Source organism: Microdochium trichocladiopsis (genome assembly GCF_020744255.1).
Source record: "Microdochium trichocladiopsis strain MPI-CAGE-CH-0230 chromosome Unknown B0I36scaffold_14, whole genome shotgun sequence".
NCBI lineage: Eukaryota > Fungi > Ascomycota > Sordariomycetes > Xylariales > Microdochiaceae > Microdochium > Microdochium trichocladiopsis.
In genome coordinates, this window is record NW_025763557.1 from 373,514 (window position 1) to 393,496 (window position 19,983).

General features: G+C 53.5%; 8 protein-coding genes across 8 annotated transcripts; 3 read left to right on the forward strand and 5 right to left on the reverse strand.

The window, feature by feature from the left end:
* Positions 1-785: 785 nt before the first annotated feature.
* Positions 786-1,912, forward strand: B0I36DRAFT_355924 (uncharacterized protein; the record flags this gene model as incomplete). The annotated part of the gene is given in 4 exon segments (XM_046157499.1): positions 786-967; positions 1,043-1,316; positions 1,345-1,887; positions 1,907-1,912. 4 exon segments carry the CDS (start codon positions 786-788, stop codon positions 1,910-1,912), a joined length of 1,005 nt encoding a protein of 334 aa, XP_046004793.1.
* A 705-nt stretch (positions 1,913-2,617) lies between these two features.
* B0I36DRAFT_355925 (uncharacterized protein) lies at positions 2,618-4,325 on the reverse strand (the record flags this gene model as incomplete). Its single annotated transcript, XM_046157500.1, has 3 exons — positions 2,618-2,739; positions 3,040-3,094; positions 3,894-4,325. The coding sequence occupies 3 exons, from the start codon at positions 4,323-4,325 to the stop codon at positions 2,618-2,620; spliced, it is 609 nt and encodes a 202-aa protein (XP_046004794.1).
* Positions 4,326-4,898: 573 nt separating this feature from the next.
* B0I36DRAFT_339549 (uncharacterized protein) lies at positions 4,899-6,245 on the reverse strand (the record flags this gene model as incomplete). The annotated part of the gene is made up of 5 exons (XM_046155890.1): positions 4,899-5,118; positions 5,168-5,239; positions 5,296-6,019; positions 6,063-6,180; positions 6,223-6,245. Coding segments are annotated over 3 exons (768 nt in total), but the record flags the coding sequence as incomplete, so codon positions are not given.
* Positions 6,246-9,951: 3,706 nt separating this feature from the next.
* B0I36DRAFT_425943 (1-acyl dihydroxyacetone phosphate reductase) lies at positions 9,952-11,134 on the reverse strand (the record flags this gene model as incomplete). Its single annotated transcript, XM_046162366.1, is given in 4 exon segments — positions 9,952-10,269; positions 10,325-10,498; positions 10,535-10,903; positions 10,913-11,134. Coding segments are annotated over 4 exon segments (822 nt in total). The 3' UTR covers positions 9,952-10,212.
* An 823-nt stretch (positions 11,135-11,957) lies between these two features.
* Positions 11,958-13,017, forward strand: B0I36DRAFT_256170 (uncharacterized protein; the record flags this gene model as incomplete). Its single annotated transcript, XM_046150920.1, has 4 exons — positions 11,958-12,301; positions 12,359-12,498; positions 12,590-12,804; positions 12,892-13,017. The coding sequence occupies 4 exons, from the start codon at positions 11,958-11,960 to the stop codon at positions 13,015-13,017; spliced, it is 825 nt and encodes a 274-aa protein (XP_046004797.1).
* Positions 13,018-13,067: 50 nt separating this feature from the next.
* Positions 13,068-14,656, reverse strand: B0I36DRAFT_51727 (metal-dependent amidase/aminoacylase/carboxypeptidase). The gene is made up of 4 exons (XM_046162984.1): positions 14,432-14,656; positions 14,331-14,369; positions 13,536-14,275; positions 13,068-13,463 (listed from the first exon to the last, which is right to left on the reverse strand). Exons 1-4 carry the CDS (start codon positions 14,519-14,521, stop codon positions 13,082-13,084), a joined length of 1,251 nt encoding a protein of 416 aa, XP_046004798.1. The 5' UTR covers positions 14,522-14,656; the 3' UTR covers positions 13,068-13,081.
* A 695-nt stretch (positions 14,657-15,351) lies between these two features.
* B0I36DRAFT_339567 (isochorismatase) lies at positions 15,352-16,588 on the reverse strand. The gene is made up of 4 exons (XM_046155891.1): positions 16,459-16,588; positions 16,248-16,395; positions 15,996-16,160; positions 15,352-15,902 (listed from the first exon to the last, which is right to left on the reverse strand). Exons 1-4 carry the CDS (start codon positions 16,537-16,539, stop codon positions 15,598-15,600), a joined length of 699 nt encoding a protein of 232 aa, XP_046004799.1. The 5' UTR covers positions 16,540-16,588; the 3' UTR covers positions 15,352-15,597.
* A 1,056-nt stretch (positions 16,589-17,644) lies between these two features.
* B0I36DRAFT_299707 (uncharacterized protein) lies at positions 17,645-19,456 on the forward strand (the record flags this gene model as incomplete). Its single annotated transcript, XM_046151987.1, has 2 exons — positions 17,645-17,674; positions 17,729-19,456. Exon 2 carries the CDS (start codon positions 17,738-17,740, stop codon positions 19,454-19,456), a length of 1,719 nt encoding a protein of 572 aa, XP_046004800.1. The 5' UTR covers positions 17,645-17,674; positions 17,729-17,737.
* Positions 19,457-19,983: the final 527 nt, after the last annotated feature.

A 19,983-nucleotide genomic window follows, 5' to 3' on the forward strand; every position in this document is an offset into this window, starting at 1 on the left:
GGGTCCTTTGCCCAATCTTGCGACCTGTTGGTCAGGCCGCCATTCACAGTTCTTAAAGGTGGGGCTTGCATTTCCTCCTGGTAAACCACCCGTCGCCTATCCGAAAGGTCCAGCTCCCACATGTGTATGACATGCATGCTGGAATTTATGTTTGCGAGAGCAGTTGAGCCATGAAGGTTCGCGCACAAGACGGTCATCATGAGCTTCTCAATTTAGGATGGACGCTGCCTGTTCTGAACAATATGTCACCCGATATTCGCGACATCAGCAATTGAAGTTGCAAGGGGGTATGGAGTCCGGCGTTTATAAAGGGGTGATGGTTGGTGTCGTCCAGGGCGTTCTTCATGCAGCCACGACGCGACGTGGCATGCTCCGCTTTCTCCTCACCCAGTCGATAGCCCTGGAGTGCTTGGCTTGCAGTTGATGTGGCTTGGTGTCATTGCCCATAGGCTCCCGAGCTCAATGCTTTGTTTGGTGATAAGTGAGCCGCACTGAACTCTTTTTCACTCCGTTGGACGGACGATCAAAGTATCCACTGGAAGGGCTGCTTGCGCAGAGGATTCTCGTCCTCGGACAGTCTACCGGAGGTGGCGCATCAGGACCTACAGAGCTTCCTCTGTGAGCAGCGACAGCATCACTCCTTCCCGAGACGTAGGCAAAGATTGTGCAACGTCCAACATCCTCTCCTAGTTGCCGTCTATAGCCTGTAACGGCCGACTGACAACGTCAACTTGACAACGTCAACTTGACAACGGCCACTCAACAACGCCCACCCCGACAATAAAATGTCACGCGCAGTAGATGCAGGGGCGACAGTGTCTGTCGGCACCGTCTTGGCCATGGGCGATAATGAGCTTGCGCAATTCATGCAAAACAATTACAAGGATGATCGCAACTACGACCTCCCAATTGACGGATGGAAGGAGCTGTCCGACGACGAACGGAATGACCTTGCTCAAAGGCTGAAGTAGCGTGTCCAATCTGCCCGTGGTTCGATCCTCACAGCTTCACTGACCGAACTTGTTAGAACCCAATTGTCTAGCCTAGCTCAGAGTAACAATGCGTCTTCCCATCCGCTCGACCTGGACGACCTCAACCTCCGCTTACTTCAGCTGCTGCCCAACGACAGTTCGAATGTTAGAAGCAAGCCGCTCATCACTAGATCAACTCGCTCGACTTCTGACGATTCGCTGACCGACTCGAACTCGTACAAAACAACAGACGAAATCAACGCCTACAATGACCTTGTCAGCGACGGCGGCCGCCCACTGTATTCTATTGATATCATTCAGGATGTATACATGGACCCAGGCAATGTATGCGAACATGCTGCTGCCGTGGCAGGAACACTTGACGCAGACCAGTCCCTCGGGCGTGTTCCAAAGACAGTTGCGAAACTGGCAGGGGTTTCGCCGGTGGCAACGGCACAATAGGGACCGCGAAGACTCTGATGACGGCAGTTTTCTCGCCTATGTTGAGCGAGTGAAGCGACATATAAGACAGGATCCTCTCCACAGGGCACCCGCGCAGCGCTTGGCCCAGATCGAGGCTGACCCATCATTTCTGCAGCCGACTTGGCTTGCACAACAATGCCGGAGAAATTTGGAACGACGGAGTCTCAAAGAAGCTGGTTGTGAAGGGTTCCATGCCTATGTTGAAGCTGTGCGCAGTCGACTCGCCCGCTACGGCTTTGCTCAGACTGTGACATTGAAGGAGGCTTCAGAGGATCAGGACCACCTAATGACATGGATCGAATATCTTAATTATCAATACTGGTGGCTCGACAAATCCATCGCCAAGGCCGAGAGTCTAGAACCAGGATACCAAAAGTTATGGAATGAACTCGTCGAAAAGGGCATCCTCAAAGCGCACGAGACGGACGACTACGTACGGACCACTACATCAGGGATAGAATGTGCACACGAACTGGAGAAAGCTGAGGCAGCAGTCAAACGCGCGGCCGATGCAATGGACCAGATCTCTCGGTGCCCGCAAGCGAACAAAACATCGATGTTGAAGGCGGCTATGGAGAAACTGGGCGCTACCAAGCAACGGCTCATGAAGGAACAGAGCCGAACGCAGCACATAGAACATTTTGTGCGGAACACATTCGACTACGAAAAAGCTAGGAGGGATGTTGCTCGGCATCGCGTACTCATTAGTTGGGTCGAGAGTCAAATTCCCCTCATTCTGACAGAGGTACAGTCGTCCAAGGCCGACAGAGCTAGGCCTGTAACGAAAAGGAAGCTCAATCATCCTGAAGAGCCTGAGACCAAAAACAGATCGAAGAAAGCCAAAGGCAGCCTTCATGAGCCGAGCTTGAATAGTCCAAAGCGCTTTACAGAAGCTATTGGGATGCAGATGAAAGCCACTGGGATGAACGACCCGGAAGAGGCGAAGCCCTCATCAGCCAGAAAACTTGGCGCTAGGATTTCGTTTCAGAAGAAGGCGAGGAGCGTTCCCCCAGCTCCTTGAATTGCAGCGAAAAGGACTCAAGAGGTTCTCGCGCCTTTTTCACGTCGTCCTCGCAGTGGACAAACAGCAAGGCATCGCAATGCTGCGAGCAAAGCCCGAGCAGGGTCATAATTAGGCAGCAACAATTGACGGTAGGCATAATTTAGTCTTCAAAGGACGCGCCAGATTTCCCCATGATAGACACATGACCACCACGAAGCTGGAGTTTCGCGACGACCATAACAGAATCCACCGTGACGGCTGCTTGCACTAGGGCTTCTCGTCCTAGGAAAATATATCGTTGATGCTGGTTTGGCTAACGCGCAGGCTCACTGCAATTGATATAAAACCGAGACTTGGTGTAAGCGTAGTACGTTCTGTGTCGAGTTATCAGAGAGGAGCGTTCGTCGTGATGGGCCCATCGTCACTTCTGGGACCAAAGGCATTGACCCGTTCCTCAGCTCCCTTGCACGTCTCCCAAGCATAGCAGCGACAATGCAGGCCAGCTCATCTTTGGGAAGTGTCGCTCTGTTCCCACCGTATGAGGCCAGGCTCTCATGGCCGTTTTCTCTCTGTGAACCTTACCCGGGCCTGTAGTGATGTCCTTGGTCCAAGCCCTGAGAATGTGAGACATGCGAAGCTATTAAAATGTTGAGCATGACTTCTTGAGAGAGCACATTCTTCTCCTCAGAGTCACGTTCGCCGAGAGCGAGAAATTCTTCGAATCACATCAAGCTAAGCCGAGGACAATCACTGGTGCACAACTTGTGGAGCGCACAGGATGTCCCAGGCTTGATATTATCATGAAGAATGTTGTTTCTCACGGAGTATTCGAGAACTGTTGCCATAATTCAGAAAGTCGCCATTAAAGCACTGGCCGTCATCCGCTTAGTTGTTCTAAGCTAACTATGGGCAAAACGACTATGGGCAAAACGACAATCTGATACCCTGTTTCTGTCTATGCAATCCAGACAAATAGCTGCTTTGCTCTTCAGGCTAGCTATCTTCCCAACAGGAAGCTCGTCCCCAGGTAGAGCACGATGTCGTTTGCTATGAGGTATGGCACAGAAGCCCTTCCTCGTTATATCGTCAACCGGGATTGATTCCAATTCATGCATGACCTCACGAAGTGGAACTTGGAACATGTCTAGCGGTTGGTATTTGTCTTGAAGGACCATGCGCTTGGCTGCAAACCGCGTGCCCCAGGCACAATGCTTACAGGGATTTCCGGCTGCTGCAAGCATCTGCAAGACTTCGGCCCGCAGTCGGTTCCGTCGTCTCTCAAGTAGGTCTGGGATGATGTAAGTAACTGTCTTCAAACCTGACAGGGAGGGTTCTGCTTGCATATCGCCTTCGCTGGTAACACCTGGTTGATCGCGTCATTCACGAAAAGGCACCAGACACGAACTTTCCTGGTCGAGAATGAGCGCTAACGTTACCTTCACGAAGACTTCCTCGTCAGCAAGACGATATGATGCGGCCATTATATATCCCATTGATGTCATATCCATGCTGTCTTCAACATGAAGCCATTGCGCGAGAGCAAATTTGAGAGCGACGCTCATGCCATATTTATCAATCGCGGTGGCTACATGTAGCAAGTCTGCAGGGTCAATGGCGCGTGGCACCAGCTCGTTGCGGTGGTGTATGACTCGACAGATGAATAACATTGCTTGAAAGTTGTCTTCTGGAAGTTCTACTGTCTTTGGATTGTCGCTGGAAAGATCGAGCTCGACCTTCTTGCCAATGTGGGCCAAACATGGCGTCGAAGACCTTGGAGGCGCTTCGAAGGCAGTGAGATTGTACTCTGAGCGCCTCTTTTTGAGGACCAACGAGTAATATGATGTCTCCCGATGGACAAATAGTGCCATTGAGCTCGTGATTCTTGTCGACGTCCATTATGGTTGTTCTGCCGTCATTTCGAATTACAGACGCACAAACGGAGCCGGTTAAAACGGGATTTCAACCATCTTTGTATACAGTAGAGTTCAGGTTCAGTGTCCGCATTTTGGCACGAATTTTTTTTGAATAGTTCACAGCGGGGCTTTAGACGGTGTGTAATCATCGCACAAAAGTACCGATATCATCATTGGCTTAACAGCAGCCGGTTTTGGCCCCGCGACAAGTACTGTACCGACAGTCAACTAGTGTCAAGGGCAACTTCGGAGACTGGCCGTTTGCGATGGCGTGGCAATCGTCAAGATCTCGGATGGAAGCACGTGGGCCCTTTGGACAAACGTTCGAGAAGCGGTTCTGGAAAACTAGAATAAGTCGCACGGGGGTGCAACCTCAGTACGTACCTAAGCGAGCTGAGGCAACAAATTTCATGCCTGCACAATTTGCGCGGCGATGTCGGAGCAACAAAATATTAGGCTCCTTAGGCTAAGGGTAACATCACGTGGAGTCCGCTCCTACTGGAAAGTCCGCGTTCGGCGCCCCCGCACCACGCGCACATTCTTCATGATCACGTCTGCTAGAAGTAACAACGTTTGTCACACATCCGCTCACTTGACACTCGGCCGGCCATTATGGCGGATCCGGGAGATGATTGCAGTCATGGGGACAAAGTTGGCCTTTGGTTGAATAACGTCACAAGCAATCAAAAAACATGCCAAAAGCTCAACTGCCAGACCATGTCTGGATATAAAGATTACTGTGACCAACGTGAGTCCCGAACCCTTCCTGCACCGATCCATATAACTTAATAATCCAGATTCTTGTCTCGAATGCCATGAGTCGCCGACAGTGGTTCAATTTATAAACGAGCAAGGATTCTGTGACGTGTGTAAGAGTTCCTCATAATGTATCCACTTCAGAGAACCATCACTAAATTCTCTCTAGGCTATAGAAGCGTGGGCAGACAACGTTCATCTGGCGCTATTTACCCCGTTATCGAGTTTGACCAATTCAGTCCATCTCCCTTATGTCCCTAGACAAGCTAAGAGGGAGGACCCTGCCATGGCACTCTCGTCCAATCCTCGTAATCATTATCATCACGAGTATCAAACCAGTCATCGTCGTTCTCAGCCTGCCAGTCATCCCAAGGATCCTCTAAGCTGTCGTGCTGGTTCCAAAAGCTCCCGATGATAGTCTCGTTATCCTGCCATGGGCCAAGCGCGCTGTCACTACCGCAAGGCTGATAACCAGGCAACTGAGATTGTAGCACACGGTTCTTCGTTTCTTCTGCCACCTTCACCTTCCACGGGGCCGTAAGTTTGCCCCAGTAAACATCCCTCAAATGCGGCAGGTATTGCACGTCTCCGATACAATAGGCTGTAATCTTGGTTGGCAGCGGGCGTAAATTGAAAACTTGATACGAGCCTCCCGCCCATTTTGGATCAAATAGGAGCTCTCCATCGAACTTTGCCTGGTTCCAGCTCCGGAAGAGTCGATAACCGATGGCTGCATCATACTTAACGCATTTGACAAGGCCGTTGAGAAATCTCTTGGATGCCCCGCTTCGTCGCGAAGCATTCTCCATCAGTTGCACATCCTCAACTCCCTGGAGAGCAATGTTGAAGTGGGCGTACAACGCGTCAGAGTCGTTACGGACGTCGAAGAAAGACTTTGGGGATGGTTGGCTCCTCGAGGATGTCCTTCATAGTCACGCCGTTCTTTCCTGAAGTATTGAAGGCAAGTCCGCCTAGAGTATGGACGTCGATGATGTAGACGTGTTTCTGAGTCGCAGACGGGTGAAGCATGAGGGTCAAAATGGAAAGGCAATTACTACACGGGCATGAAGAATTGCTACCCGGGCATGACTCTTACACGGGCATGACCTTTTGCAGCCTCTGATTGGTCCATCCCTTTTTGTTAGTGCATCTAGATTCTGCCAACGCTCCCCTTGTACCTCGGGATTAGCTCTCCACCACGACGATCGACGAGACATATGGAAGCTATTCACTAGCTAGCTACTACACCAATTACCTCTTGTCGCATGTCAAGCCTACTGATAATGATTGTTCGTGAAAGATACGATATTTGTCAAGGTCACAGGGCTCCAGGCGTGGTGTGTTAGGTCCCCTGCTGAGACCAACACTCAAAACACAGGCTGTATCAGGAATATCTAACAGCCTCATCTTCCAAGGCATCTGCATCACAAAGCAGGTCATTCCTTTGTGCTGAAATTGGTCCCCTCTTTCCTTCTTTCATAGTCAAATCAACTGCCCCTTTAATCATGTTCTCATCCGTGCGTGCGACACTCTTCCTGTCGCGATCAAGGCCGTCATTATTTCCCAGCCCGACTCTCGATCTAGCTCAGCAAGCAACCAACGACTACGAAGCTATCAATTACGTCCTCGAAAACGACAGCGGCAGAACCAATCTGAGAGTTCAAGACCACCTTCGTCTAATAGCACAGGGACGAGCATTGGCCCACACTATGGCGTGGGAGACGACGAGGCACTCTATAATGCTTTCGCCTCGTACCCAGAGACCTTCACGACCGCTCCACGCCCCCATGGATCGCGTGGGCTGAACGAGCCACCATGGGAGCTGCGATTCGATCATGAGATTCACCTATCGAATGATTTCCCAACCCGAGGAAGACAGTCGCAACGAGTAAGAATGCCTATACCAGGCCCGGAAATCGACCAGCCACCTGCCTGCTCTCCACAACAATCAGCACAAGAACAATTCTCTCCAACAAGACCCCAGTTTCAGTCCGCCCTTAGGCTAGTGCGCGAGGTGATTGGGACAGATCGAAGACTTACCATCGAGCTCGTCCGGTCATACGAACGAGTCCGCCAATGGCGCGAGATATGGGGCTACTCGCCGCTCAGTTCAACTGCATTCGAATCATCTCCGCCATACTCGCCTCCCCGAGAAAGGCACTCTCCGCCTATCGCCTCGCCGCCCTCGCCCGACCACCCCTTGTCGCCTGTCCCTGACCCGATCCCGAACCCACCTATCCCAGGCGACCCAGCGCCGTCAGCCGAAGTCCTGTTCGAGTGGGTGAATACTTTCGCGAAGGCTAATGGCTTCGGTATTGTTCGACGAAATGCCTACTCATATAAGGGTCGGAAGATCCGGTACTCTTTCCAATGCGATCGATTCGGAGAACCACGCCCCTCAGAGAGTACCGGTATTCGGCAACGGAAGTCTCGAAAGTGTGGTTGTAAATGGATGGTCATTGCCGAAGCACTGGAGGAGGGTAGATGGCTTCTACGACACCACGATAATTCCGAGCATAGCCAGCATAACCACGGGGCCAGTATCAAACCATCCGCCCATCCCTCCCACAGACGACTCACTACACCTATCAGGGCAACAGTCGAATCGACAAGCCGTCGGGTCGGAATTCGGGCCCGTGACGTACGCGCGATCGTCCTGGAGCAGCATCCCGAGTCATCCTTTACACGAAAGGATATCTATAACGCCAGGTCTCGTATCAGCCGAGACAAGTTGAGCGGCCACACTCCTACTGCAGCACTGATCAAGCTGTTCGACGAGATGGAGATCCCCTATCTTGTTAAGTGGGCGGATGATGAGCCAAACCGCCTCGTCGGTCTTGTCTGGACCTTTCCGTACTGCCTCCAGATGTGGAAGCGGTTTCCTGAGGTCATCAGCTTCGACAACACATACAACACCAATCGCTTCAAGCTTCCATTATTTCAGGCAACAGGACAGACCTGCCTTGGCTCTGTCTTCAATGCTGCTTTCGGCCTGATTGACAACGAGAGACGGGAGGGGTTTCAGTTCCTCTCCGAGAGTATTCGACAGCTCTCAGAGCAACACTCTATTCGCCAACCGGACGTTATCATTACCGACTTCGACGATCAGATGAAGGCAGCCCTGAATGATCAGTTCCCTGATGCACAGCAGCAGCTGTGCATCCACCATATCAATTCTAACGTCTTGCTCAAGTCAAAGCAGAAGTGGGCCAAGGGCCACAGCAGCAGCAGTTCCGACAGCAGCGACGGAGAAGACTCTGCTCCACAGGCACAGGCTGAGCTGAGCCCCAAAGACCGACAGTTGGTCCACGCCCCGACGGCGGCGGTCATCCCTCATAGCTATCGAGGGGTCCTCATGATGTGGAAGCTCGTCATGTTTGCGGAGACTGAGGAGGCTCATGAGAAGGCGTGGAGAAATCTCTGCAATGAGTTTGATGACCAGCGAGCTATCCTGCGGTATCTCCATGGAACTTATATGCCTGTACGGGCGCAGTGGGCGCGCTGTTTCATTCGCAAGTATCGCAACTTCGGCGTCCGCGTCACCTCTGGTACAGAAGCAAGCAACAACAACATCAAGAGCTATCTCCTGAATGGTATGAGCCATCTCTATCGGCTCATGGAGGCTATGCAGGACATGATGAGGGACCAGGAGCGAGATTTCAACGACGCTTGCGCAGCGGACGAGGTACTTACCGCGCGAGAGTACATTGGGCCTAGCTCGGAGTATCTCGGCGAACTCCGGACGGCGCTCTCTTCCAAGGGCCTTGGACTGATCAACAAACAATATCGGCTTGCAAGGAAAGCAATGCCGACCGGGAAGAATCCGTTCCCTGAATCCCTCGGGGATTGCGGCGAGGACTGCTCGTTGTCGATCGAGCTTGGAATTCCCTGCTGCCACAGGATCTACTCAAAGCTGAATAATGGCACGCCTTTCACGAAATGGGACGTCCATCCTCGGTGGCACCTACGAGAAGCATCCTCTCGAGATCCATACCGACGAATCCTCGACCCTAAGATCGCCACTGCTCTCCGTGGCAGACCTAAGAACGCCAAGCAGGCCGTTCCATCAGGGCTAGCCATCGAGACTAGTAGTCAGCCGATTGGTCAACCGGTCGACCAGGGGCCCCCGAGCCGTAGGCGAGGTCGTCCACAGGGCAGCTTGAACAAGTCGACTCAGGCCAGAATGGAACTTGGGACGAGCCGACAGGCCAGTGGCCAAGCTGATGTCTCGAATCAGCGCCAGTTACGCAGCCAGTCGACCCTTCTAGGGACGGGAAGAACCACAGGAGTTCGTGCCAGCGGGCGGAGAACGCAGCCCAGCATTCGGAGACGGAGGAATCAATGGGAGCTGGCTGATGGCGAAGAGGAGATTCTTCCTTCCATAGTAGTAAGGGGAGACGTAGACAGCTTTGGTTATGAAACAGCCCTTGAATACCCTGTACCTGTGAGGGGGGCCGCACCCACTCAATTAGGAAGCACTCGCTGAGTCAGCGAGCGCCCGTCTCTTACCTGTCGCTCGCCTGGCGCTCGCCAATCGAGCGACGGTAAAGCAATAGTCTTGTACGACAGCGACCTTTTGGAATACGGAGAACTTCCCATCGCGTGCCTATTCCGGATCAGTACCTTCTCCTTAACAGTACCGAAAGCAATACTTCTCTTTGACGCCTGTTCTAAAGGGTTAGTGTTGGTCGGGTGCATTTGCGGTCACGAAATCTGGGCTTGTTAAGAGGGCTGGCTTCACCGCCTTTGCTCGGAAGTATTTATGGATCTAGAAAATTTAGCCCAATCAAGTGTTACAAAAAGTCATGCCCCCCTAAGGGTCATGCCCGCGTATCAATTCGTCATGCCCCCCTATCAATTGCCCCTCTAAAAGACCCCTTCCGAAGTGTGGGTATGATGCCCTTTTTGACCTGGCATTTGCCTCTGGTGATTCGGAGGGAGTCCTTCCGCATCTGCGACACTGAGGACAAATTGTGGATGCAGAGCAGCGTACAGTTGCAAACACTCTCAGAGCCAAGTCAAAGCCCCGGGGTAGAATATTGCCTGCACTCAGAGATTCTCTGGCGAATATTCCACCAGGTTACAGTCATGGTCTCAATGCCTTGAGCTTGTCAAGTTTGAAACTACGATAGAAAACCCAGCGCTATGCTCCAACGTCAGTTCTCTCCTCTCAACGCGTAACGACAGTGATGACCTACCGAGAACCAGGACGGGCAGAAGTTGACAAGGAAGCCAAGCACCCACGCGAGCTTCCCTTCCCAGATCTCACTGCTCGGCTCGGGCCGCAATATCTTGTCCACCACCGACTCGGCATACAGGCGCGAGGGCATCCCAGTCCTGTTTCCCTCGTACGTCATGCGCTCCGTGTCGACCTTGATCGGCAGATACAATTAGTCTGGGGGCGCGACGAGGCCGTGGTGGAGGATGTTGCTCTGCACGTAGCCTGTGATCACCTCAGTAACGCTAACGCCGAACGGCTTGACCTCGAGCCGCAGTGTGTTAGTGTACTGGCTGAGGGCCGCCTTGGACGCGTTGTAGACGGACTGCCAGACGACGGGGACGTCGCGCGTGACGCTGCCGATTTGGACTATGCGTCCGCCACGGCCTTCCTTGGCAGACTCGCGGAGCATAGGGAGGAAGAGCTGGCAGAGGCGCATCACTGCGAAGACATTAATGGTGAAGAGCTTCTCGGCCTCGGCGATTTCGAGATCTGCTGCGGTAGCGGCATAGTGCGTGCCTGCGTTGTTGATGAGGACGTCCACACGCCCGCCAGTCCTCTAGGCCACGGCATCACGAAAGCTCGTGAGGCTGTCCAGGTCGCCCAACTCGAGGGGCAGGGCGATGATGTTGTCGTGCTTTTTTGTGAGGTGGGCGAGGGACTTGACCTTGCGGGCTGTGGCGAGGACTGTGAGGCCCCGGGCGGCGAGGACCTCGGCGAGGCCCTGCCCGATGCCACTGCTGCAGCCCGTCACGACCGCGACGGTCTTTGTGTCTGAATGGGCAGGCATCATCGTGTCCTGATTCCGGCATGTATCTCCCTCCACGGGACGCTGGCTGGTTGTCTTCTTGACTGCTGATGGTAACAAAAAGGTGCGTCACCAGCTGAGCCGAGGCTCCTATAGCACGGCTGCTCAAGATCTGGATGGCTGGGTGGCGTGCCCTAGCGGCAGTGACCCCCACAGGAAGGGGGTCCTCTGGCTGATGGTGGAGAACAGCGGAGATCTTCCGTTCCGGAGCAGCCAACCTCGTCATGGTATAAGGAGGGCGAGGAGTAATCAGAGTTTCGGGGTGGATACAGCGATGAGTAACACCCTTCGTGCGAGGCTAGCGCGTGTGATGGAGACCAGCTACAACCTGAATTTCCATATTGTGCCTCTGTAACATTCCACCAGGCCAGACTTCCAGGAACCCAAATCAAGCACCGAAAGGATGGATGTCCTTCGAAGACCCAACAACGAAGTGTCCTCCTCACACCTGCGCACTAGCTCACGAGGACCCTGAGCTCTACTGGCCAGCTCGGCTCATCATCTTTGACTGTTGCGCGTTACTCCATTGTGTCCAACCTGTCCCTAACCATCGACTAATCTGTGACTGTCTGCAGGAGGTCTGCTGAATGAACCTTCCACGTACACAGGATCTCGCATGATAAAGACCAGGACCTTTGTCTATGCAAACAACCAGGCGCACTTGCTCGACTTCAGCACCCCATGCCTCAGTCTCCACCGCCAAGCCCGTGTTGTCCAAGTGGGGTGGCCTCAGGGTGCTGCCTCGATTCCCACCGCCTCACGTTCCACAATCGGTGCCAAGTTAATCAGCTGTGACACGCAAGTCATGTTCCGCCATCTCAAGAAGCGCAAACCTCCAGCGCCGCCCGAAGTCTTCGGCTACGACCGAGATGTGCTGGTCGCGCTGGTCCGCCGTCACTACGACCTCCTTGTCGCAATGGGGCACCTGCACCCAGCCGCCCTGCAGGCCCCCCTTGAACCCGACGGATGGTCCGATGCACAGCTCAACGTCGACGCGCTGAGGGCACTGGGACGGTCAGAGGTCATCATCGATCTGCTGCGGCACCTCCCGTACCCGCGTGCGGGGCCTGGCCGACGCGCCGATGCGAGTGTGCACTACGAGACAAAAGTGCTGTCGTACCTCCGGAACACGTGGAGGCCAGACGCGACGTGGGAGGGTGAAGACGAGGACGCAGCCGATCTCGATGGCGTGGCCAAGAGACCGAGGCCACAGGAGTGGTGGGACAAGCAGTCCTGGGCAATGCTTCGCCTCGCGCCGTTCGACAAGGCGCTGCCGCCGCACATGATCTCGCTTACGTACGACGAGGCTGCGATCGGCTGCATTTGGATCATCGACACAGAGATAGGTTCGCACTGCATCGTGACTGATTTCGTGGACTTGGCAATCTTTGTTTCGCTAAGTACATGGTGGATGCTGACGGTGCTGATGCGGTCCAGGGTGCGTTTACCCACACGGAGACGACTACTATCTGTACGACGATGCTCCGAGGGAGGCAGAATCTCACAACCCGTGGCTTCGAGCCAAGCCAGTCTCTTTCACGACCTTCTTCAACAGTATGCATGAGCAGATCACGCGGCTCAAGATCGTCCCATGTCCAGCTGCAGGCAGGCATCGCGCTGCCATGTGCAAGCCGGGGGATACTGGAGCGAAGGTATTGTTTCTTTGAAGCCGGCTTCCTCTCCGGTGGCGAACTTCGATATCAGAATCCAGACCAACATCTAATGCAAAATGTCACAAGGTTGTGCGACAACTATACCGAGAGTACGGCTGGCCCGATCAGTTCAACAAAGACGGCTTTCGTCGAGCGGCAGTTCCGGCTCGACAGGCTGCTCTCAACGAAGTGCTGGACTGGTCAGATGCTTAACATTGAAGTGTCTCTCTGTAGACTCCACCTTGGTTGATATCAGGTGTTCATTCAGGAGTAACCCTCATGCTCTCACCGCCTGCTGCTGCTCAAACTCAGCCTTCACCACCCCGGCAAAATCCTCATCAGACAGTACCTTCCACGCAGTTGCCGCCATACCCTTGGCCGTGGCAATGGTAAGATCATACGCCTTGTCTGTGATCGCAGCCGCCGTGAACTCCTTGGTGTGGTTTGCCGCGCCGTTCTCAGATGGGATGCGATACACCGGGTGGAAGCCTGGGCAGACCTGCGTGACGTTGCCCTGGTCTGTCGAGAAGGATCCTGGATGCGGGACGGCTCCCTCACGGTCGTCAAAGGGCAGTTGCGGGAGGCCAATGTCGGCCAGGAAGTCCGAGTAGACTCTGCAGAGAGCCCGGTTGGGGACGACTTCGGCGTAGGTGTTTGTCCTAGGCGAGGTCAGTTTGTTGTAACAGAAGTGTCCAAGAGGCGATGAAGGTTAAAAGAACAAAGGGACCTACTGCTCAAATGAAAGCTCACAACCCGTCGCCACTGCGGCTCCCTCAAAACACTTCTCCACGCGAGCCTGCAACTTCTTGGTCTCCTTGATCGTCCGGCTGCGCACGTTGTAGTCCAGCTTAGCCCGCGACGGGATGACATTCGCCTTCTCCCCGCCCTCCATGATGATCCCGTGGATCCGCTCATACGGCAGGATCTGCTGCCGGAGCATGCTGATGCCGTTGTACGCCAGCACCGCGGCATCGAGGGCATTGATTCCATCCTGTGGCACGGCGGCCGCATGGGCTGTCCGACCCGTGAAGGTAGCGTTGAATTTGGCACTGGCGACCGAAGTGCCGTATGGGATCCCGTGCGCGTGCTCCTCGGTCGTGTTGTACATCATCCCCGCCATCGGGTGCGTCATCAGGCACGCGTCGACGCCCTCAAAGGCCCCCGCGTCGATGAGCTTGATTTTGCCGCCGCCTCCTTCCTCTGCGGGCGTGCCGAGCGCGCGCACACGGCCGGGGATCTTGAAATGTTTGAGCAGTGCGACTGTGGCGAAGAACCCTGCTAGCGAGCCTGTGGCGATGATGTTGTGCCCACAGGCGTGACCGATGCCGGGGAGGGCGTCGTACTCGACGTTGAAGACGACGAGGCGCCCACCGGAGCCATACTCGGCCTCAAAGGAGGTCTCGAGGCCGTAGGCGTGGGGTGTGACCTTGAAGTCTTGGCTCTGGAGGAGGGCGACGATGTTGTCGTGTGCCTGCGGAGAAGGGCTAAGCCGTGGACCATATCTCATCGCAAGAGAAGGAACGTACCTTGTGCTCAGCATAGCCGAGCTCTGGATTGCTGTGGATCTGGAATCGTGTCAGTCTCCATGAAGCGCGTCTCTCAATCCGCAGGGCCTAGTAGCACTCACCTTGTGGTTGATGTCGCGCAGTTCCTTGTCAAGGGCCTTGACGGCATCAGTCAGCACCTGCTTGACCTCGGCGTCTACCGTGGGCGCCATCTCTTCTCGTCGATCGCTTGTTCCGCTAGATCTTGGGCGATGAGAAACACTGTCTTGGCGCCGGGCCTGACGCTTTGGGTGTCTGCCGGATACGGTGGACCAGATTTTGACGCAGGTCACGACTGTCCCCGCAGTTGTCCCCGAGTGCACAAGGGGACGGGAGGGGCTGCCAGCTCCGGTCAGCGTCATCGGCCTTGACGTCCCCGCATTTTCTCAGCATCGCAGTGGTCCCCGAGGCGGCTATGCGGGAGCGTGAAGACTTCAATTCGGAGTACGAGGCTACCTTGGTTTCAGGGCACACTTCGGAACTTTCAGTAGTTTCAAGCGCTGGGAGTGCTCACACAGCCGATGACCATGACTTCCCAGGATTCTTGGTCGTCTCACGCAGTTTTTCCTGCATCGAATCGAAGCTCCGCACCCTGATCCTATCAGCCCTCGTACCTTGCCAGTCCAACTCTCATGTGCACATCCCACGGCTGGGCGCTTTAAGCCTTTGTATTCAGGGGAACTTATACGATTTTAAAGTTTCGTCGGTACACTGCCAGGTCACTCTTCTGGACACTTTGTTTTCACTCGCCTGTCCAGAGCAGTTGGGGTTGCATCGCTAGCATACAGTGTGGCGGCCAATTTGTAGGGTTGCGACGTTTTGTGCGGGTCGCCAGCTGCGGCCTTGGTAGGCTTCGAGTGCACCCAAGAATAGTTCTGCCCCGATGCACTCATACGCAAGAGAGCGATGGCGATATACTGCCAATAAGCATGCTTGTCCTGACAAAGAAGTCGCGGACGCCCGCATACTGAACACACCCAAATCAATCACAGCTGCAACGATATTTAAGACATAGTTCTATTGCCTCCAGAGATTACTAGCTAAGGGAAACCGCCAGTAAGCCACGAGCAGTATGCTCGATCCTTTGTATGAATGGCAGAACCATGGTCTTGGTATATAAGTTTGGTCAATCCCATCTCGGCTCATCTTTCCACAATTTGAACTCGCAGGCCTGTCAGCTCATACCGTCACTGGCGTCGGCCGTCGTGGAAGGATTATAGCACTGGATGACACTGTCGAATTTGCCCGATTAGAGCGCCTCCTCGCCTGGGAACTCGGTTCCGTTCTGCACGGCGCCGATGTGGGCACGGACAACGGCACCATAGCCGGGCATCCACTTGTCGAAGAAGGGGATCATCTTGGGACCCTCGGGGGCACGCCAGTCGCGGAGAAGGCCGGTGGCAATGGCGAACCAGGAGACGACGTTGACACCCGCAGCTCTCATCTGGTCGTTGGAGATGTCCCGGACGAGCTCGGTGGTGGTGCCCGAGGCCTCGGCGTTGGCCCAGACGCTGTAACCGGCATCCTTGAGGGAGAGAGCGAGGAAGGCAGTGCCTATGGTGGAGACGGGAGACGATTAGCTTCTCGGGCCGACACTAGACTCTTGAAGTCGACCAAGATTTCCACGGTGCATGTGAGAACACTTACAAACATCGGTCGCAATGCCAGCAATGATGATCTGCTTCTTGCCAGTCTTCTCAACTGCCGCACGGAAGTCGGCGTTGTCCCAGGCGTTGATCTCGCCCTGGCGCTCAATGACCTTGACCTCGGGGTACATCTTCAGGATCTCGCTCGACGTAGGGCCGTTGGGGCCTGTTTAGCACGTGGTGTTAGTCTTTTCGAGAGTTCACTGACTCTAGAGTGGGCCGAAGGGGCTGGGTTGGGTCCACCGAAGCTTACCAGTCTGGGCAGAGGTCGTGATGACAACGGGCAGGTCAAAAGCCCTGCCAAGGTCCGCGTGGGCCATGATCGCGTTCTTGTACGTGACCGGGTCGAAGTCATGGACAAGCGAGAAGAGGCCGACCTGGATGTCGATGATGGCAAGAAGCTGTTCAATTGATTGTCAGCGAGCCACGCTCGTTCGCCCCAAGAGTTCCATGGCTCAACGTACCGTGTCGTTCTTCTCAAGCTGCTCCCAGGCGCTGGCAACGCCCGCCAAGGGAAGGAGAAGAGTCGAGAGCGGGAACTTCATGATTGCTGATGGCTTGGCTTGGCAAAGGCGTTGTGAATCCGACTGATTGAGATGGGATTGGGAGAAAAAGAAATCCCATCAACTTTTCGAGGAGTTCGGCCGCATCTTATAGCCAGATTATCGTGAAGTTCAATACCGACTTTTTGGCAATGTCACATTGCTGACGCCAGCATGCCGTACCCCCCGCAAATGCTGTCCCACATCCACGCGCTTGGGAACCACAGACAAGTTCCAAGACATGCTGCTGTGGACTCCAGAGTACAAGCTACGATGCCTGTCACTCAGGCATGCCGCCGTGCCTGATTCGAACCAGGTGGCTGATTCGTGATCCAAGTTCGACGCTGACCAAGGCTGAACAATAGCCCACGATATGCTTATTGACGAGAAACAAGATCACTGCGCTGCTGCGTTCGAGTTCCGTTCCTGGGGCTTGAATCACATACTCGAGTAAGGTTGGCCCTTTCGGCTCAGCCGTCGGGCGTTAATAAACTGTATGTTAGTGTGTGTAGATCCACTAAACACATGTCTTAACTTTCATCTGCATGTGAAAAAAGACAATCGCTTCGTCACATCACGTCACTATCAAACCATCACCAAAACCATCAAACACATGTCTTAACTTCATCTGCATGTGAAAAAAGACAATCGCTTCGTCATATCACGTCACTATCAAACCATCACCAAAACTATCAAACACATGTCTTAACGTCATCTGCATGTGAAAAAAGACAATCGCTTCGGGGGTAATGGCAATATTCTACAGATACACTTCTTCACCGAGAGCGATTGAGTACGAATATTCAAGTCCACTGGTATCAATAGTGCTCCCTTCTAGACTGCATTCCGACTCCAATATTCTCTTAGCTGCCGCACGGCTTTATCCCCAATCCACACCCTGCATGTTGTCGGAGCTGAAAACTCACGCCATAAATAATGGTCTGATAGAATGTGCAAAAACAACATATTGCTTGGCTAGCAAATTCCGCTATTAGCAGCTGAACTTAATACTGCATTCCAGATGAGCTGCCTTATGTGCTTAAGGGCTCCAGGTTATATAAAGCCCTCTGTTGATCCTGTAGTTCGTGTTCCTAATCACTCCAAAGAAGTATAAAACTGGATGTCGCTCGCGTCTTAGGTATGTCCAAGCCTACCCATTAGAGAGTTAAGCCAATTAAGTATTTGACTTCAGAAAGCAATCATGATCCGAATTCAAGAATTTGAGGGGATGCAATACTCCCGCGATGGCACTCCAGCTGAGATACAGGACTACACCTACTTCAACCAGCAGTATGCGACCTCGACTCACGAGGAGGATCACAACATGCATCCAAATCTCATCGTTCAACCTAGACGAGATGAAGACGTCGTTAAGGCTGTGATCTGGGCTAGAGATAACAAAATTGCTATCGCTATCAAGAGCGGCGGTCACCAGTACAGCGGCGCGTCGTCTACCGGTGGCAGCAACATTCAGATCGATCTTAGCAACACGTACAAGGACCTGATGGTTATAAATCCCCGCGGCCCCATTGACCAAGATAGAGCACTGGTGTACGTCGGCGTCAGCAATCAACTCAAGGACTTCAACGCATATCTCAAGCACAACCAATTGTTCGTCCCGCACGGAGATTGTGCTTACGTATGTATAGGTGGACATGGCCAAACTGGTGGTTATGGCCAACTCGGCCGTGGCTTTGGCCTTTTAGGCGATCACATCAGAATCATTCGCATGGTCTGCCATGACGGTGTGATTCGAGACATCTCTAAAGAGAACGATGCCGAGCTTTTCTACGCCATACTCGGAGGCAGTCCAGGTAATTTTGGCGTCATCTCACACTATACCGTCGAGGTGTTTCAGGCCAAGAGCTACATGGGGACTTTCACCGGCCCGAACGGATTCAAGGGGCCGCATGGCATCAAAGGACTCTGGATCTACTCCCCCAAAATCCTCAAAAACCTTCTTACCGCCGTCGCAGAAATGGCCGACAACGAAAATGTCCCGCAAGGCTTTGACCTCACTGTTAACGTCCTCAGCACCGAGTTTCCAATCGCGATGCTATTCCCCACACTGAATAATGGTGGTCTTTGGGAACACATCCAAAACAAGATCAAGAACACGCTTGCAGATGAATTCCTCGAGTGGCTCAATGGTCGCTTCCCTGCCGTCATCGTGGTCTACGCCCAATGGTGCCCGACTAGCAAAGACGACAAGTATGACGAGAGTGTTGATCAATGGTTCAACAAGTTCCGGGCCCTCAAGGGTTTCTTCGAAAATGAGACTCTCGTCATCGACGAATTCGAAGAGGACATGTCCCAGATGACTGGAAGATGGATCATCCCCAAGCGGCGAGAGTTTGATCTACCTTACGTCAAGCGCACCCACTGTACCAACTCGAAGACTCTAGAAAAAGACGGCTGGGTCGACTCTCTGATTGATCGCATCGACTTGATCTATAACCCGCACCAGTTGCTCGATAACAACCCACGGGACAAGGAGTACGAGGTCTACACCCATTGCAAGCTTGTAATGCAGGCCCAATGCTTTGGAGGCGCCAATTCGCGTTTCTATTTAAACAAGGATAACGGCACATCCTACAGCTGGAGGGACACGTCGGTCGTCCTGACACTAGACTGTTTTCATGAAGTGGGTGACAAGTATAGGGAGTATGCCGAAAAGTGGCAGGCTAAAAATGACGCTATTATGGCTGGTCCCTCTAGCCCGTTTAGTAAGCAGGACAGACGTCTGCTCTGGGGCTCTTATGGTAACTGGGACTTGGGGGAGCAGGAGGTTTGGAAATGTTATTATGAGGATGAGGACAAGTACCATAGACTGGGTAGGGCAAGGGCTAAGGCTGATCCTAGCGGTGTTTTCACTGCAAACCCTTTTGCTGTTTCGGCTATTGTACAAGGACACTTGTAATTTAGATTAACTTAATCTGTTAAGTGGTAACTATATAATACCCAGTCCACTATTCCATGGAGCACCATCAACCTACATAACTTGTAAATGCGAATTGGGACGGTAGCCAGGCGACGACCGTAACGAGCTTTCAAGAAACCAGAGTGACAGGCGACTGTGATGTCATTGACCGAGTAGGGAGTAAGTAACGAGTCGTGACCCAACTCTGCCCAATTCGCAATCACACGTCGACATAGACTCCTGCTCACCCGAGGACTCCCAGGGCCCCCGTTCTTGTCCATATCTCCAGCAGAAATAAACGCAGAAGGCAATACCTGCACGACTTCTGGATGCGCACCGGCAACAACACCTTCATCGAGACGCACTAAACCACCATGGTCAGCGTCCTCGCTTACGCCTCCACGCGTGCCCTGGACCTGGCGATGCAGCTGTACGGTGCGGCCCAGGGCAAGCTCGGCATCCCCCTTATCGGCGAGAAGTCGCAGCCCTTTGGGCCCTCGCAGACCGTCTCGATGATCCTTGCGTGG

What these genes read in the sequence shown, in the direction of transcription:
- B0I36DRAFT_51727 (XM_046162984.1), bottom strand. Translation starts at nt 14,521, where the DNA reads ATGGCGCCCACGGTAGACGCCGAGGTCAAGCAGGTGCTGACTGATGCC. An exon ending in TGCGCGACATCAACCACAAG is followed by an intron (nt 14,370 to 14,431) that starts GTGAGTGCTACT and finishes ACACGATTCCAG; the next exon opens with ATCCACAGCAATCCAGAGCT. An exon ending in TGTGAGCTTTCATTTGAGCA is followed by an intron (nt 13,464 to 13,535) that starts GTAGGTCCCTTT and finishes GACCTCGCCTAG; the next exon opens with GACAAACACCTACGCCGAAG.
- B0I36DRAFT_339567 (XM_046155891.1), bottom strand. Translation starts at nt 16,539, where the DNA reads ATGAAGTTCCCGCTCTCGACTCTTCTCCTTCCCTTGGCGGGCGTTGCC. An exon ending in AGCTTGAGAAGAACGACACG is followed by an intron (nt 16,396 to 16,458) that starts GTACGTTGAGCC and finishes TCAATTGAACAG; the next exon opens with CTTCTTGCCATCATCGACAT. An exon ending in TGGCATTGCGACCGATGTTT is followed by an intron (nt 15,903 to 15,995) that starts GTAAGTGTTCTC and finishes TCTCCACCATAG; the next exon opens with GCACTGCCTTCCTCGCTCTC.